The sequence below is a fragment of the Balaenoptera physalus genome (assembly GCF_965194825.1).
Source record: "Balaenoptera physalus genome assembly, chromosome: 7".
NCBI classification, from domain to species: domain Eukaryota; kingdom Metazoa; phylum Chordata; class Mammalia; order Artiodactyla; family Balaenopteridae; genus Balaenoptera; species Balaenoptera physalus.
The window spans coordinates 111562552-111579222 of record NC_138886.1 but is presented as its reverse complement, the minus strand read 5'-3'; the positions used below and the strand labels follow the sequence as shown (position 1 = coordinate 111579222).

General features: G+C 47.1%; 1 protein-coding gene and 1 long non-coding RNA gene across 3 annotated transcripts in view; one reads left to right on the top strand and one right to left on the bottom strand.

Moving 5' to 3' along the window:
• Nucleotides 1-16671, top strand: part of LOC309664125 — a 764383-nt gene that overhangs the window by 414169 nt on the left and 333543 nt on the right. The window lies entirely within an intron of this gene.
• Nucleotides 8428-16671, bottom strand: part of DPYSL2 (dihydropyrimidinase like 2) — a 115685-nt gene continuing 107441 nt past the window's right edge. For both annotated transcript variants that reach the window (XM_082468894.1, XM_082468895.1), the window contains exons 12-14: nt 13956-14135; nt 12957-13122; nt 8428-10952 (exon numbers count right to left, since the gene is read on the bottom strand). In XM_082468894.1, coding sequence (XP_082325020.1) covers nt 10861-10952; nt 12957-13122; nt 13956-14135 — 438 coding nt within the window. In that variant the 3' untranslated portion in view covers nt 8428-10860. The remainder of the gene's footprint in view (nt 10953-12956; nt 13123-13955; nt 14136-16671) is intronic.

Here is a 16671-nt window from a genome sequence, read left to right as displayed (position 1 = left end):
AATGTTCTGTATGTTAACTGGGGCACTGGTTACCTGGGTGTACACATCAAGACAATTCAGGGAATTGTACACTTAAAACCTGCACCATTTTTTGTCTCTATACCTCAATCAAGAAAAGTTAAGCAAAACAAACAAAAAACGGATGCAGTAAAACCACTTAAGAAATTCTTCAGTTATCAGGAATTCCCTGGTGATCCCGTGTTTAGACTCAGCACTTTCACTGCTGTGGCCTGGGTTCAATCCCTGATCAGGGAACTGAGACCCCGCAAGCCGCATGGTGCAGCCAAAAAAAGAAAGAAAGAAATTCTTCAGTTATCTAGGAGAGTAATAATGGTAGTTGAGATACAGGCAAAGGAGCAGAGGGGAGGATAATAGTAGGAACAGAGGTGAAACTGTAGATTTGAGAGCTACTACAGAGGTAGAATTAACAGACCTTGGAGATACTTTATGTAGAACGGGTGAAGGATAACTAGAAATTGAACATGATCACTAGATTATTGGTTTGAAACAGCTAAATAGTTTTTGGTTTCACTTTTATGACACACTGAAGTTAAAATAGATTTGTGGGGGAAAGAAGCAGAGAGTTACCTATTTCACATGTGTATGAAGTGCCCATAAACTATGCAAGTAAGGTTTGGGTCATAGCTGGATATATGGGTTTGACCTGGAAGACAAGTTACTATCACCTCTTGGGAATCATTATCACATAGATTGAAAGTGAACTATAAGGGGGCTTCCCTGGTGGCCCAGTGGTTAAGAATCTGCCTGCCAATGCAGGAGACACGGGTTCGAGCCCTGGTCCCGGAAGATCCCACATGCCGCGGAGCAACTAGGCCCGTGAGCCACAACTACTGAGCCTGCGCATCTGGAGCCCACGAGCCACAACTACTGAAGCCCACACACCCTAGAGCCTGCATGCCGCAACTACTGAGCCCATGCGCTCTAGAGCCCGCGAGCCACAACTACTGAAGCCTGCACGTCTAGAGCCCATGTTCTGCAACAAGAGAAGCCACTGCAATGAGAAGCCTGCGCACCGCAACAAAGAGTAGCCCCTGCTCACCGCAACTAGAGAAAGCCCGCATGCAGCAATGAAGACCCAACACAGCCAAAAATAAAATAAATTTTAAAAAATTTAAAAAACAAAACTTTAAAAGAAAAAAAAAAGAAAGTGAACTATAAGAGTAGAGGAAGGACTTCCCTGGTGGTCCAACGGTTAAGATTCCGTGATCCCAGTGCAGGGGGCCTGGGTTCAATCCCTCGTCAGGGAACTAGATCCCACATGCCGCAACTAAATATCCCGCACACCGCAACTAAAGATCCCACATGCCGCAACGAAGATCCTGCATGCTGCGACTAAGACCCGGCACAGACAAGTAAGTAAATAAATATTTAGAAAAAAAAAAAAAGAGTAGAGAAGATTGCCCCAGGAGAGAATGCAGAGTGAATTGAGATTAAAAGGCTGGTATGACAGAGCCTGGGAGGATTCTAAATACCAAGTCAGCTAGAGAAGAAAGGGCTGGCAGAGAACACTGAGCAACGGCCAGAGAGATAGGAAGAAACTAAAACAAGTGACATGAGCATTAAAGGAAGAAGGGGAGAAGTCAACCACACTAAGTGCCCCTAAGAGGTCAGGAAAGATAAACATGGAAACATCTTCCTTGGATTTAGTAACAGGGAGGTCATTTATGGTCTATTCGGGATTTGAATATATTCAAATCCATTGAAAAATGGACCTGGTGAATCTGTTAGGGAACCATTAGCACAATGATAATCACTTGCATGAGCTGTCTCACAACAAGAGGTTCCCATAAGGAACACAGCACTGCCGCCGAAAACTAACCAGGAGAATTCGGGAGAGGCCGAAAGGAGGGAGGAGATGCCAGTGCATATGTCCTACCAACCTCCCAGAGTCCTTCTCGCTGCAATCCATCTTGGCTGAGAGATGTGAGCACCACCAGGAAGGACCCTAAGTCAGACCAAATGTGGACCAAGCAATACGATTGGCCAGAGACAACCCGGAAACTAACCCCATTACCGTAAAACCTGAGACTGAGCCATGTGGCAGAGCAGTTCTCCTGGGTTTCCTTACCCTGCTGCTCTCCGCCCGGGAAACCCTTTCCCAATAAAGTCTTTTGCTTTGTCAATTTGTCAGCACGTGTGTCTCCTCGGACAATTCATTTCCAAATGTTAGACAAGAGCCCACTCTCGGGCCCTGGAAGGGATCCCCATTCCTGCAACAAATCTACATACCTCATCCAAGAAAACTGGCTCTGAAGAGGGGATAAAATCGAATGGTATCTGAATGGAAATATAGAGTTAGGGGAGTGATTTTTTTTAAAAAGATATTTGAACGTGTTTCGATGTTGACAATATTAGCCAGTAGAGAGAGAGAGAGATTGAAGGTACAGGTGAGAAAGTTTTCTGAGATGGTGGGAGCATCTGGCAAAGGTAGAGGGACTGACTTGGATAAACTGTGGGATTAGGGAGCAGGATAGGGCGGGTGGGTGTAGCTGCAGATAGCTTTATTCATCTGGTAGAGAGATGTCGAAGAAGTTTCTGCTTGCTGGTTTACACCTTCCTTGTGAAGTCAGAGGCAAGAACACCTCCTGGGGAGGACATGGGGAAAAGAGGGACAGAGATTTGAGATACAGAATGTAGGGCAGCAGGATGGTAGGATTACTGGGAAGTAGTCAGTGCTCAGTGTACAGCTGGGGTTAGTGCCACGATGTTCTCAGGATAACAACCTGCCTAGTTGTGCAATTTCCTCGAATGTAACTCTGGGGTTCGTGCCCAAGCTAGAGAGGAGAATGGTTGGGTTCATTTAGGTTTGAATTTTGACAAAGAAGAAGCAATGAGAGGACAAAGGTCACGGGATTTGGTTGTTGGCCAGAGAATGAATGAAACGATGTATCTAAGTAGGATAGGGAGGGAAGGCAGGAGGAAGCCGGTGGAGGGAGAAGACAGATGGAATGATGGACGGGAGCGCCTGGTGCCGCCAGAGAACGGGAGCAGTGGTGGTATTTGAACAAGTCAACCAAAAGGACCAGAGGACTGGTCAGAGAAGGGATGCAATTGCAGCAAGTAGAGCATTCGGGAAAATGCAACAGCCTGAGGAGTAGATAGTAGCTAAGGCAGAGCGGGGAATGGATCACAAAATTGAAAGTCTAGGACACCGGATGGGTCATCTACATGGACGTTGAAGTAACTCCTCCTGTTTGGTGGGAGCAAAACTGTGCCATGGTTTGACACCAAATGTCTCCAAATCGGGAGACAACAGCAGGAAGCACGGGAGGGGGCAGAGCAGCCAGATGGCCGAGCGTGGAAGAAGTATTGAGGCTTGAGCAGCAAGGTCGTCAACCCCCCACCACCTGAAGAATATGGGGAGTTAGACGCAGAGGAAGCTCCACCTGAGAAGACTAAGGACAAAACTTTGTCCTCAGAAAGGGGGACTTGTCTTCTTTTAAGACAAAGATATAGGGAAGAATGTTCCGTGAAGATGGGTGTTTATGGAATCATGTCAGTAAGTTTGTTGATCATGAAGCGTATAGAGAGAGAGGGTTTGGGAGTGGGAGGCTTGGTCAAGGGGAAGACACACAGAAGAGAACAGATGCCCAGAAGGACAATATGTAGGTGAAAACAGAGAAAAGAAAGGAAGATGAGGTGCGATGAACTGGCTTTCCCTAGACCTGTAAAAAATTAACAAATGGAAATCTCAATTAAATAGAGCTGGGCCACCAGAAGGGGGAGCTCTCACATCCTGAGATGATCCCAGGGCCCAACAGGAAGAAGAAAGACTCTTCTTCCCTGGCAAGAGTTCAGCCAGTGAAAGCCACGGACTCTTTACTAGAGCCTCCCAACTTCATTTCCCCCTATTTAAATTTAAAAAGAAGTGTTCTCCTTCCCTTGCCCCACGGGAACTTGCACGTGGCTCACCGTGGTCACAGACGGTTAATGGCAATTCTCTGCAGATCCCGAATAAACCCATCTTTGCTGGAGAAATATCTGGCAGTCTGTTTCAGGTCAACAGTCCCGTGTTGCACAGTAGCACTTGGGCCTCCCAGAACTCAGCCGTGGCCTGGAAGGAGGCCCGGCAGTTGGGGATCGGTCACGAATTCACATTCCTCACGATCTGGCACGTGGTGTGCATTGCCAGGGAGGAATTAAGCAATAGGCAGGGAGCCCTTCATCTTGGTGGGGCTGTGTCTGCCCTTTGGAGTTGGTGCTCTGGATCAAGATAGCAGTGCAGGGGCTGCTGGCCGGCAGGGCTGCTATGGTTGGGGATCCAGAGCCAGGGTTTGTTCAACAGGAACAGTGGGAGGACGTCACGGGAACTAGGAGGAGAGTGAAAACACCCACCACGGGGCACTGGTGAGGTGCTAGGGGTAGGCTAACAGCTGGAGGACAGCCAAGTCACAAGACTGAAGGTGTATGACATCAAAAAGTGGGTGGTCAAAAAGAGAGTGGAAGTTCAAGCTGGGAGCCCACTTCCCTGCTGGCCCCCCAGAGTATCCCAGCAGGTGGCCGGCCCGTCTCCTCCTTGCTCCCTTGCGAGACAAAGCGGTCCCTGACTACATTCTGTGCTTTCTCACCTAACACTTAAACCTGTAGGAAAAGACAAAAGATGTGTGTCTCCAGCTGGGGGAAAGCAACACCACAGTAAGCTGATCTCTTCTACTAGGTTTATTCGGGAGGTCCCCAGGGGCCCCCTGAATTGCTGAGGGATGGAAACAGCAAGTCTTTGGAGTGACAGGAACACGCAAGGGGAATAACCATCAGACGTGTAAGCTCAGTGTGAAGTCCACTGCACATCCGGTCTTTCCTGAGGCGGGATGGACCCTGAAGACCTGTGAACAGTCAGACAGGAAGTTGTCCCCTCCTGCCCCCTTCTCCCCTGAGGGGACCACCCTCGGGCGCTATCCAGGGTTCCTGGTGTCCCCAGATCCCAAGGTGAAGCTGAAGGTCATCACTGGAGGAGGTCAGGACACTTCTCTCTGACACCCCCCCTCCCCCCAGCCCCGTTCCCATCACACACACCAGGTTCTGGGCTGCGGGATGAAGTTTATTAGGATGTGGACCGTTTGTGTAACTGCAGCACGGACAAGGCTTAGCTGCCAAAACGAATCCCATAAATAATCTCAGTGTAATAAATTATTTGAACCATACAACTTTATCTGGCATACTGTTTGACCTTCGACCCTCCCAGTGTTCCTTCCAAGGGCCCCTCATGTCATGTCCAGCCCCGCAAGGCCCAAAGCCCTGAGCAGAGGTTACGCTCCTTGCTGCTAAGGGAGGGGGTGGTACCTGCCTACCCCATCCGACTGCAACATGCCTCTCCTGACATCAATCTTCAGAAAACGACAATGCACTCCCACGTCTAGGTCCCTTTGCTCCTCTTCAAGTATTTGTTTTTTCTTTTTTTTTTAAAAGATTTATTTATTTATTTGTTTTTATTTTGGCTACGTCGGGTCTTAGTTGAGGCACATGGGATCTTTAGTTGCGGCATGCAGGTGGGATCTAGTTCCCCAACCGGGGATCGAACCCAGGCCCCCTGCGTTGGGAGCACAAGTCCCACCCACTGGACCACCAGGGAAGCCCCCAAAGTATTTTCAATAGACACTATTTTATTCATTCTTTTGAGATCCTTATACAAATTATACACATATGTTCATCTCTGCATATACACACATTTGTAATTTTTCACCAAATCAACACAACTTCCCCACATCTGGTATATAAAACATAATGGCCTCAAATTATTGTTTTCCCTTACCCTTTTTGCCCTTCTCTAAACTCTTTCTTCCCTGGCTTTCTGTGTATTTTCTAGGCCTCTCATTTCTTCTTATCTAAAGGCCACATAGCTCCAAATCTGTGTTGGGCTTCGTGAGATCATCATTCTTTTCTGCCTCTTGTTTGTCCACAATTCTCCTCCATGAGTCTCCCTCACTACCTGCACAGTCATATTCTCTGGCACTTTCCATCTCTCTTTTCCCACCCCCTTCTAAGCAGGAGATTTCTCGTAAGAGAGAGTGGAATCACCATGAGTATAAACCTGGCCACTGGCCCCAGACGGAACGGGGGCCAAAGCCTGGTTCTGAGCAAGTCACGAACGCTCTGTGCTTCCGTACCCTCATCTGTGTGATGGCATAAGTCATAGTACCTTCTTCTGGGTTGCTGCAAAGACTGAGTTAATGTGTGAAACGCCCTTTAGAGCAGGGCCTGGCACATAATAACCTCTGCTATTATCAGCGTGACTTCAACCAACAGATTTTTTTATTTAACGACTGACACCAGCTCTGATGTCTCATCGTTCTGCGATCTCTGCAGTCAACTAAAGACCTCTGCAGTCATCAGTCTTCATCAGCTAATCTATTTCTCTTTCAGGAGAGACACTTAGGACACCGTTCCCAACAGCTTCCTGTTCCTCTACTCTGCACCGTATCTGATTTATGGCTTGCCCATTATGGGAGTTAGGTTGGGTAGATAACATCACCTCTGTCTCACAGAGAGGGGAAATCAGGCCATAGATGTGAAACAGCTTTCCCAAACATACATACCTAATCAGTAGCACCATCAAAACTTAACCCCATCTCAGTTCATGGGAAAGGAGATCTGCCTTTTCTTTCCTTCTTTCTTTTTTTTTTTTGTTTTTGTTTGTTCAATACTGAATTTGATCATTTTCTTTTTAGATCTGCCTTTTCTTACAGGACGTGTACTGCAGAAACTTGCCAGACAGTATAACCTTCAACTCCCATCAATTCAACACAAAAACACTTCCTGAAGGATATGCGCTCCACTTACTTATTCTAGATGCTCTAACATCTGTCTTTGGATTAAATTATACCACCAGAGTTATATACCTGGCCCCATTGTTCAGCCATCTGGCACCCATGGGACTCCCCTCTTTAGAGTACCTGCCCGCTGGCCACCTGCCTTCAATTCCCTCCTCAGATGGACACAAGCCTCTTCCCAGCATCTTCACGGGCCTCTCCGTCAGAGGGCGGGCCTCACAGCAGGTGTGGACGGCCCTTGGACTGGCTGCTTGCTGGAGGTTGGGCCAGACTTGGACACATGGGCGGAGCGTCCACAGGCCTGAGCGCGGGGACTGTCTTGGAGTGGGGTGAAGCCAGGCGGGGACTAGGGGGAGGTTGGGCTCTGGGCCTGGGGTTTCCACCTCAACTCTTATCAGGGGTCCCATGTCAGGGGGAGCCTCTTTGCCCTTCTCACCTGGACGGGCTCTATTTTCCTAGATCTCGGTGCTCTACCATCAGCCTACAGTGAAGGCAGGACAAGTTCCAGCCCTAGACACGAAATACTGTCATTCTTGGGGGGAACCAGGACCTGTCCTCAGGGCTGAGGACCAGGAATCTCTGTATTTTTTGGAAGGACTAATTCCTCTTCGAGTCACTATAGATGTTATACGGTCTTCTGGCTATGTTTCTCTTTTTTTCTATTTGTTGCTAGAACACTCAGCGTTCCCTCAGAAATTTACCACCTCATGGCAGTGTGTTGTCCCAACCAAACGCAGACCTTATCTTATTTTTCCTGCTCTTATTTTCCCTTAACTCAAACACCCTGCTCATCAAAGCTTGGTAGAGTGTTGTGTATTTTTGTAAATCACCTCCTATCCTGTTTGCACAGGGCTGGATAGAAAACAAGAGAAAAAAGACTTCATCAACCATATGATGGGCCAGGGGAGCCCCCAAGCACACACCCTCTTCATGCAGTGTTTTGTGAACCAATAATACCGATGCCAGTTAACAAGGTAACTATGGGAACCAAGCCTCCGGTAGGCAGGGGTGGGCATGGCTCACCCTCCCACCGCGACGTGCACCCTTGGCACTTGCCTGGAGGGTAGAGGAATGTGTGCTTTACGTCCTGGTTTCCTGCAAGCTCCTTTTTTTTTTTTTTTTCCTTTGGCCGCGACAGGGATTGAACCAGGCCCCCAGCAGTGAGAGCACGGAGTCTTAACCACTGGACCACCAGGGAATTCCCTCCTGCAAGCTCCTTAACGGAACTCTGGATGCAGGCTCATATATCCCAGTCTCTTATCTTCCGTGCCCCCCATGTGGCTTGAGGATTTTCCAGAGTGCACAAGCTCTAAGGACGCACAGATCCCGGGGGTCACCACACTAACCCACGTGGTCCCACCGGATTTCTACTTCCCGACTTACGTTTGCAGCTCGATTCGGGGGCCTCCCTTGGCCTGTCTTGGGGTTGAGTCTATGAATTTCTGAGACTCGGGGCTCTGCCTAGAATTAGACCTTAGTGGCCTGGACAAAACCACCCACAACACTCAGTGAAAACACCTGAACGGACACAGTCGTCAAAACGAGGCCAAAGGCATCCAGAATTTTCCAGAAAGGGAAGTTCTGATGGAGGCCCGGGCCAAGCAGCCACCTCCTTGAACATCTCAACACAGACACACCCTGAAACAACCACATTTTGCTTTATTAGGCGTTCCATGGTAATATAACACAGAGTTCTTAAGGAATAATAAACACGAGACTTGTTTTTTTTACCATAATTATTTTGCCATTAAGACAGTGGTAACAAAACAAAAAAAAAAAGGTACTCTTCTGGCTACACACATAATCAGCTTTAGCACTGAACGTTCCTCCACTCGTGGGTCACAATCACAATTCCAAGGATTAAAAACCATCTATGATTAAATCCTACACTGGTTTAGAGCATCAGGTCACTGCAGTTATTCAGTTCTGAGACACTGTCAATTTATTTTAGCATTTACACATGACATTCATTAAACAGACACACAAAGCAAGCCAACAGGTAAACATGCTTACACAGCCTGCGGAAATCTTCAGGTTTTAAGTTGTTTGAAGGAAACAATTGAAACAACCAAAATGACCATCATGGAAAAACAGGAAGACTCAAGTGAATAGAAGAGAGCTGCGAGTGTTTCTCAGAATTGAAACAAAATTTTTTTTCCGACTGGTTCAAATTCCCTCGAAGTGCAGATGAGAAAAAAAAAAAGCAAATATATTAAGTTAACCAATTATTCTTTAAAAGTGCAATTTACTTTTAAAATAACAAACAACAACAACAACAAAAAAAGAAACCCCAGCCATAACCCCAAAGGCAAAACACGTGGAGAGAGGAGTGTCATGATGGGATGCGCTACTTCTTGATGTTACGCTTTACAAAAGCAGATTTGGTTTTATAAAAGCCTGCAGACATAACGTGGCTTGGGAGGACCTGTAAACACGCTTGGAAGGAGATGCAACAAAGCTCAGCAAAGACAGGGACGAGCACAGGCAGCGAGTGGAAAGGGTCTCTGAGACCAGGAGCGGGCGGTGTGTGGACACAAGGTCGCCTGCGGTCTCTAAGGGGCCACTCGTCAAATTTACAAGGTTTTCTCCCCACAAGAGCTCTGACTCACAAAACAGATTTTTCCTCTTGCAAACTAAAATGGTCTTTAAGTCAAATCTCCCATGGGTTTTCCGAGTTTAGCGGGCTTCCCTGTGTCGCGTGATGTCTTTCTAAATAATTGGACAAGAAAACAGATTTCTTTTCCTCCAAAGTGAGAAGCCTAGTGTGCTCTGGCATCCCCAAAAAATACCTAGTTGGTAAACAGCAGGCCCTCAGGGCCAGACCACCATCAGCTTAGCACCTCTGAGCTGGTGGTTGGCTTGAGGCTGATTGGCTCCCTTGGGTCTTGGGCTTGATTTACAGATTTGTTTGTGTCTTTAGCCACTTAGCATTGCACAGAGGAAAAACTCTCAGGTCCTAGAGCCTCAGACTTCTTCAACAGCTCGGCACTGTTTGAGGTCTATTCTGGGCCCGCATGTGACAGTGGGGATAAGTTGGCCCTTTTCTGCACCTGGGAAGCATCTCAAACTCAAACGCACATCCTGGCGACGTGGGTGGGTAGCACTGGTCTTATATGGGCTAGGATAGCACATTACGACGGTTGTGATGACAAAGCTCATATCTTTCCAGGCAGGTGCTTAGGGCCACAGTAAAATGGCAGACCTGGTCACTGGAAAAGACCATGGGGGAAAGAAGGCAAAAACAGCACGTCAGAGACAACGGCCGGAAGAAACACAAAGAAAGAGCCAGACACGTGAAAATATCCATGAATGAAAAAGCAAGAGGGAGAGAGTGCGAGCAGAAAAGAGGTGAAGAGAGGAGAAGAGACTCCTCAAAAGATTTCATCTGCAGCAAAATCTAGGCCAGAAAGAAAACCTGACGATGGAATGGCGGTGTGGACGCTGTACAGCCTCTCAGGAGGGACATGACGAGTCTGCCCGCCACCCTGAATCAGCTTGAAGGTGACACGATTGCATCATTAGGATGTCCAGTTCAAACCCCTTGTATTAATATTGCATTAGGCTTTCCAATTTAGTATTTAAAAAAAAAAAAACAAACCTCTCCCCGCCCTTCCCCTGCCCACCCCACCTGCAGCCCCACAAAGAAAACTTTTCTAAAAATTTTAAAAGAAAAAGGCAGCTCTGGGCAATTCACTTTATCTTCCCCTCCCCCCGATGAAAAGGAAGATGATGCAAGCACAACAGAGGTTGGACATGAGCGACGCCCTCACTGGGGTTTGCTTTGTTTCGCATGTCTGAGTGTTGGACGCAGTTCTGTGTACGGGCCTGGTGGAGAGACGCAGGTGTGATATTCGTAGATGTGTATGTAGGGAGGTGGGTGAGCAAAACTGGTGACTCCGGGTGAGGGACGGAGTGCGGGGGGCCCGAGAGGGAGCCCCAGGAACTGGCTGCCCCACAGTAACTATCACAGGCTCTTTAAAAAAAAAAAAGAAGGAAGGAAGGAAGGAAGGAAGTCTCCGAATGTCCTCAGGTGTTCCATCCCCCATCCCTAAGCCGACGGCGGCCCTGAACTCTAGCCCAGGCTGGTGATGTTAGCACGGCCACCAGGGGGAGCCACGATGCGCTGGGTGGTGCGGCGGGGAATGTTGTCATCAATCTGGGCGCCTGGAGACGAGAGAGGATGAGGGTCAGAGACAGCTACACGGATCCCTGCTCTAAACCGAAATAACATAGCTTGGGTTTTTTAAATTAATTTTTATTGGAGTCTAGTTGATTTACACTGGTGTGTTAGTGTCTGCTGTACAGCATAGTGAGTCAGTTATCCATATACATACATCCACTCTTTTTTAGATTCTATTTCCATCTAGGTCATTACAGAGTATTGACCTATACACACGACTATATGTAAAATAGATAATCCACAAGGACCTACTGTATAGGTCATTACACAGTATTGACCTATACAGTAGGTCCTTGTGGATTATCTATTTTACATATAGTCGTGTGTATATGTCCATCCCCATCTCCCAATTTATCCCTCACCCCTCCCTTTCCCCCTTGGTAACCATAAGTTTGGTTTCTACATCTGTGACTCTATTTCTGTTTTGTAACGAAATAACATAGCTTGGGAGAAAAAGTGTCAGGCCCATTCTTTGTCCTTCTAAAACCTCACCAAAAGTATAAGCTACAGAAAAAGGATGGGTCTCAGGTGGCCTAGGAATCACACACTGAATAAAGCCATCCTTGTAGAAGCTAGTTGGATCCCATACCTAAAAAGTAAAACTATATGTAAAAGGACACTATATTTCAGGCTTTTGAGCAACTCAGACTACATCCTGTCCCTATTCTCAGTGATCAAATCGAGTGTGGCTTTTCCAGAGGTGCATTCTGTTCCGCTAACACTATCCATCCTCTGTGTAATCAAAGATAGGAGTCATGATATTGAATATAGAACATAGTTCCTTGTACTCTACAGTAGGACCTTGTTGTTTATCCATCCTATATATGATAGTTTGCACCTGCTAACCCCAAACTCCCAACCCTTCCCTCCCTCACCGCCCGCCTTGGCAACCACAAGTCTGTTCTCTATGTCTGTGAGTCTGTTTTTGTTTTGTAGATACTGCACAGGGAACTATATTCAACATCCTGTGATAAACCATAATGGAAAAGAATATGAAAAAGAATATATATGTATAACTGAGTCACTTTGCTGTACAGCAGAAATTAAGCTGAACATTGTAAATCAACTATACTTCAATAAAATTTTTTAAAAAAAGACAGGCGTCATGATGGTCTTTATATTTCAATGGCCTGGTGAAAGACAGCACAGACTGTATCACGCCCATGTTACTTTACGGAAAAACTAATTTTCATTATTTTTAAACTTTTTGAAAATGGGTAATCTGTATATGGCAACTTTCTAAAAACCAGTATATCTGACAAGAAAAAAAATATGTATCTGCTTTACTGTTTCTTTAACCCTCCATAAAAATTTAGATACATATCTGTGACTCAAGGAACTAGAAAAGTAGGTTTCTAATCATAGGCAAAATGAAGTACTGAAGTTCAAGTAGGGAAGCTCTAAAATCTGGACTCTTTCCTCTCACCTCCCCTGACATCACATAGTTTATCCAGGCAAATAGCTAACAATTATCAAATGGCTTGATTCTAAGCATTTTACATGTATATTAAGTCATTTAATCCTCAGAACAACCCCATGAGGTAACTACTACCATTATACCCATCCTATAGATGAGGAGACGGAGGCACAGTTCGAATCTGGGCTACGAAGTTAAGCTGTTGAAACTCTAGATTCCACAAGCTGAACCACTATAGTATATTGCATACGTGGGGGAGAAGAGAGTCCTAAAACACCACAATATCCTTTTTCACAATGGACATGATGCACTGAAAAAATGTCCTCTAATATCCTGGGTGTGACACATAGTGTACACATCATGACATTATATGTGATATAGACTCGTGTCAAGATTCTGAAATCCAACCCATCATCTGCTATGAATTACATCTCTAGTGAGTTACATCTTTGGGAAGAATAGGTCTATCATTCACCTCCACTTCTTCTCCTTCTCAAAAGTGATGCCAGACCCACCAGCAACGCGGAGCACAGCCCTGCAGAACTGGGCCCTGACCAAACCATAACCATACCAGACAAGCTGAATCCAGACTGATGCAGGTTCCGGACAGGTGGGGCCTGCTGCTTGGCCGGAGACGTCTTAGCCGAGGAGGCTGGAGTGACTGTCTTGGGTGTCACAGACACCTCACACACAGGTCCATCATACAGGCCACGAGGAACCCCTCTCAGCTCTGCCAGCTGCAAAAACACAAGAGCCCCTCGACTCAGGCCACATTCACAGAGGACGCCTCCTTGGCAACCCTCCTGATGGGGAAGGAACAGGTGCCAGGATGGGCCTGTGACATTTGGGGATGGAGGGCTTTCTATGGTCGGGTACAGCAGGGACGGATGTCAGCATGAGGCAGGGCCCCTGGCTCCAGGGCAAAGCTACCCCAACATGGGTCACATAAAAACTGATAAACAGGTCTTCCTATTTTCTCCCAAGACACTTCACCTTAAACCCTGCAGGAATTCCCAAACATGCTGTGAAGAGGATCTGGTCTCACGTTCAAGATCTGGCCCCATACTTTCCAACCTTACTGTCCCTTTAATTCCTTTACATCCCTACCCATTCCCTGCCTCAGTCCCCAAGCACCAGTGCTGGAGATTGTTCACCACGTCCTGAATACTCTCTACATTTTCCATGCTTGTAACATTCTCTCTACTGAATTCCCTTGTCTCCCTTCTTTGACTTATCCAACTTCTACTTAACCTTCAAGATCCAACTCAAAATGCCCTCTCCCCATGACACTTTCCCTGAAGACTCCGCAGCAGCGGGTCCCTCCCCTGAGCCTCATCACACACCCCTCATCACAGCAGTCTCACTTCAGTCTGGCTGGTTGCCGACATGCCTGACTCCTCCGCTGGCGTTCTGAACTCCAAGAATAAAAAGACTATGTTTCCCTTATCCATGAATCTTCATGTATATCCATGAATATACATACCTCGATAGTCTGACTCAAGGTGCTTAGTGATTTTGGAATTGAACTTAATCCACGATAGAAACCACTCATAAGATCAGAGGTACTCACCCTGCTCCTTGCCTTGATACGCTTATAAACAAAGTCAGGGAAAGGCTTCCGGGGGATGTAGCGCCCAGAGCCTTCGGTGACATGAAGGGTGCCGTCTTCCAGAACAATCTTCCCCTGGCTGATGACCACCAGTGGAGAGCCACGGCACTCCATGCCTTCGAAGATGTTGTATTCAAGAGACTAGAGGAAGGGAACACAGTAAACTTCAGAATCCACCCTCCATCCTGGCGAGATCTCATCAATCTGGCAGCACCCACGGCCCAACATCACTCGGACGAAAGAAAAGCCCAGAGATGAAGTCCCTCTCCTGACTGGCCACCCAACAGGACTTAATCTCTATGTCTTAATTCTGTCTAGAACATGGAATAATCTTTCCTACCTCTCAAAAATTTGGGTTTGTTCATTCCTGGGTTTCAGCACCAAAAAAAAAACTTGGGGGGGTAAAAGTAATTGAACAGAAAAATCGTATGGAAAAGCATGAGGGTTTGTAAATGCCACATGAATGTAAGAAAATGATTCCTCGTATTAGCGGTGACTTTGTTCTCACTAACTCAAGCTCCAATCAGGTTAAAATCCCAAGAAGCCTTCTCTGACCAAGTTCTAAATTTAATCTTGAAATGAGCCATCCACGAGGAGGTTTTCCCACTGGTTTGCCTGGATTTCCAATCTCTTAGAGATGTGGTCAAGCTGAAGTTCCTAAATGAAAGGACTGTGGTAACTCCAGAGACAGGCCTTTGATAAAATCTTTGAGGTTTAATTTCCCAACAAGGCGGCCATCCTTTTAGTTTCAAGCTTTTCACGGTGAAAGGGGGACGTATCCACGTGCCCTCTTGGAAACAATGTGGGGTCTCTGAGTGAGTTTGTTGCTGTGACAACAGGAAATAGGGGCACTACCGTCGACGGTATAACCTCAGCTCCTCCACTGCTCCTTCCCCAGATTCCAGACGCCCGCCCTGCTCCCAGGTACACATGGCCGGACCTGGAGAATTAATAGGCAGCTCCATCCACAGAAAGCAGCTGGGCTTCTGGGGAGATTCAGACCAGGCTATCAGCACTAAAGAGTCCGTCTGTTGCCGTGCCATTCAGGGTAACAACCCCCGCCTAGTGCAGAGGCTGGTGAATGTGGAGAAGCCCCAGGTTGGCTCTACAGCTCACATTCGACCAGTGGTGTTGATAGAAAAGGGCAACAAGGGGCTGGCAGCCCTACGCTGAGACTCAAAGGAGTAACGTGGAAGCTACTGAAGGAATGAGGGAAAGAGGCACCTGGGGGAGGGAAGGGGACTCTACATGTGGATTCCCGGGACCAAAGTGTGTCCCCCCCAAAGCCTTTCATCGGTTCTAAGACGCTCACACCTGAAATGAGAATGTGTCTCACAGCACATGGAGCTGCACAGTCAGTGTCAGCCTAGGCTGAACCGAGTCCTTCCAGGGAATCGGGGTCAGCTTTTCCCACCGGCCTGGGGAATGACCACACCGAGGCCGTTTTATGAGAAAGTCTCAGCCTCTGGTTTTTCTGGACCATTGCTGGATGCAAGACTCAGACCACCAACTTGCCTGACTCAGTTCAGATTCTCAGAGGAGCCGTTTTTGCCCTTTCTGCACCCAATGCCAAGGTCGAGGAAGGCAATATTCTTTGCCACCCTTTCTATCTGGCAGATCCACATCTCATTATCCCAAACTCAGCACGAGCTGGCCCTCGGCAGCACAGCGTATTTTTAAAGGAGTCTTGCATTAGACTCCTCCTCCTGGGTATGTTTTCTTTCACAGCAGTGCCTAAACTAATGGAATATCTTAAAATCGGTGGCATCTTAGATCTGGTGAAATTCAGGAGCTGTGTGACTCCAGGCAGATCAATTTAATCCTGCCTCAGACCTTCAGTTTTTTCACTTGCCTCCCGCGCAAGGCTTATGTGAAAATGACAACACAAGAAGCATCCTATGGGTGTAGATTACCAGCAGAGAATTCTGTCCGCTCCGAAATGACCTTTGAAAGGGTCATCCTTTAAGGGCTGCATCGAGCCCCATCTCTTCCATGTTCCTGCACGGCTGTCTATACAAGCTCCTCTTGTGACCTCCTGGAGTCATGGAGACAACTTTGGCCATGGTGCCATCGGCCTGGGGTCCACATCCCAGGTCTGCTATTTGTCAGCTGAGTGACTTTGGACAAATCCCTTGCACTGATCTGAGATCCAGCATCCTCATCTATAAGGGACATGGCCCAACTTACAGGAATGATGCTAGGATCACAAGAGATAAAAGGAACAAAAGCATCTAGCCCACTACTCAGCACTAAGTAGGCATTTAGAAAATCCCTGATGGACTGTCTGGTTTTTTATCGCACTTTCCCAACAAGATTGCAAGCCCTTTAGTGTCGAAGACATCCTAAGACGCATCTATTGAGTTTAGTTGCCTATAGATGACCGATCACAGCGCCCAGAAGAGCTTTGGGCCACCTCCCAATTTTCAAAGATGGAGGAACCAGTCCCATGACTCTAAGTGACTTAAAATTAACAAGTTCGATGGTCAGATCACAGCTCGGGGCATTCAGAGCCTACTCTGTCAAACTGTGAGGCACTGAGACTTCGTCGCTTACCAGGTCTAGACATTTTTAACCTCTATCCACATAGGTTTCCTAAAATGACTCATCTGGCTGGATGCTTGGCAAATCCAAGCAGAGACTTAGCAACAGGGCTGTCAACAAGAGTTAGCGAAAATAC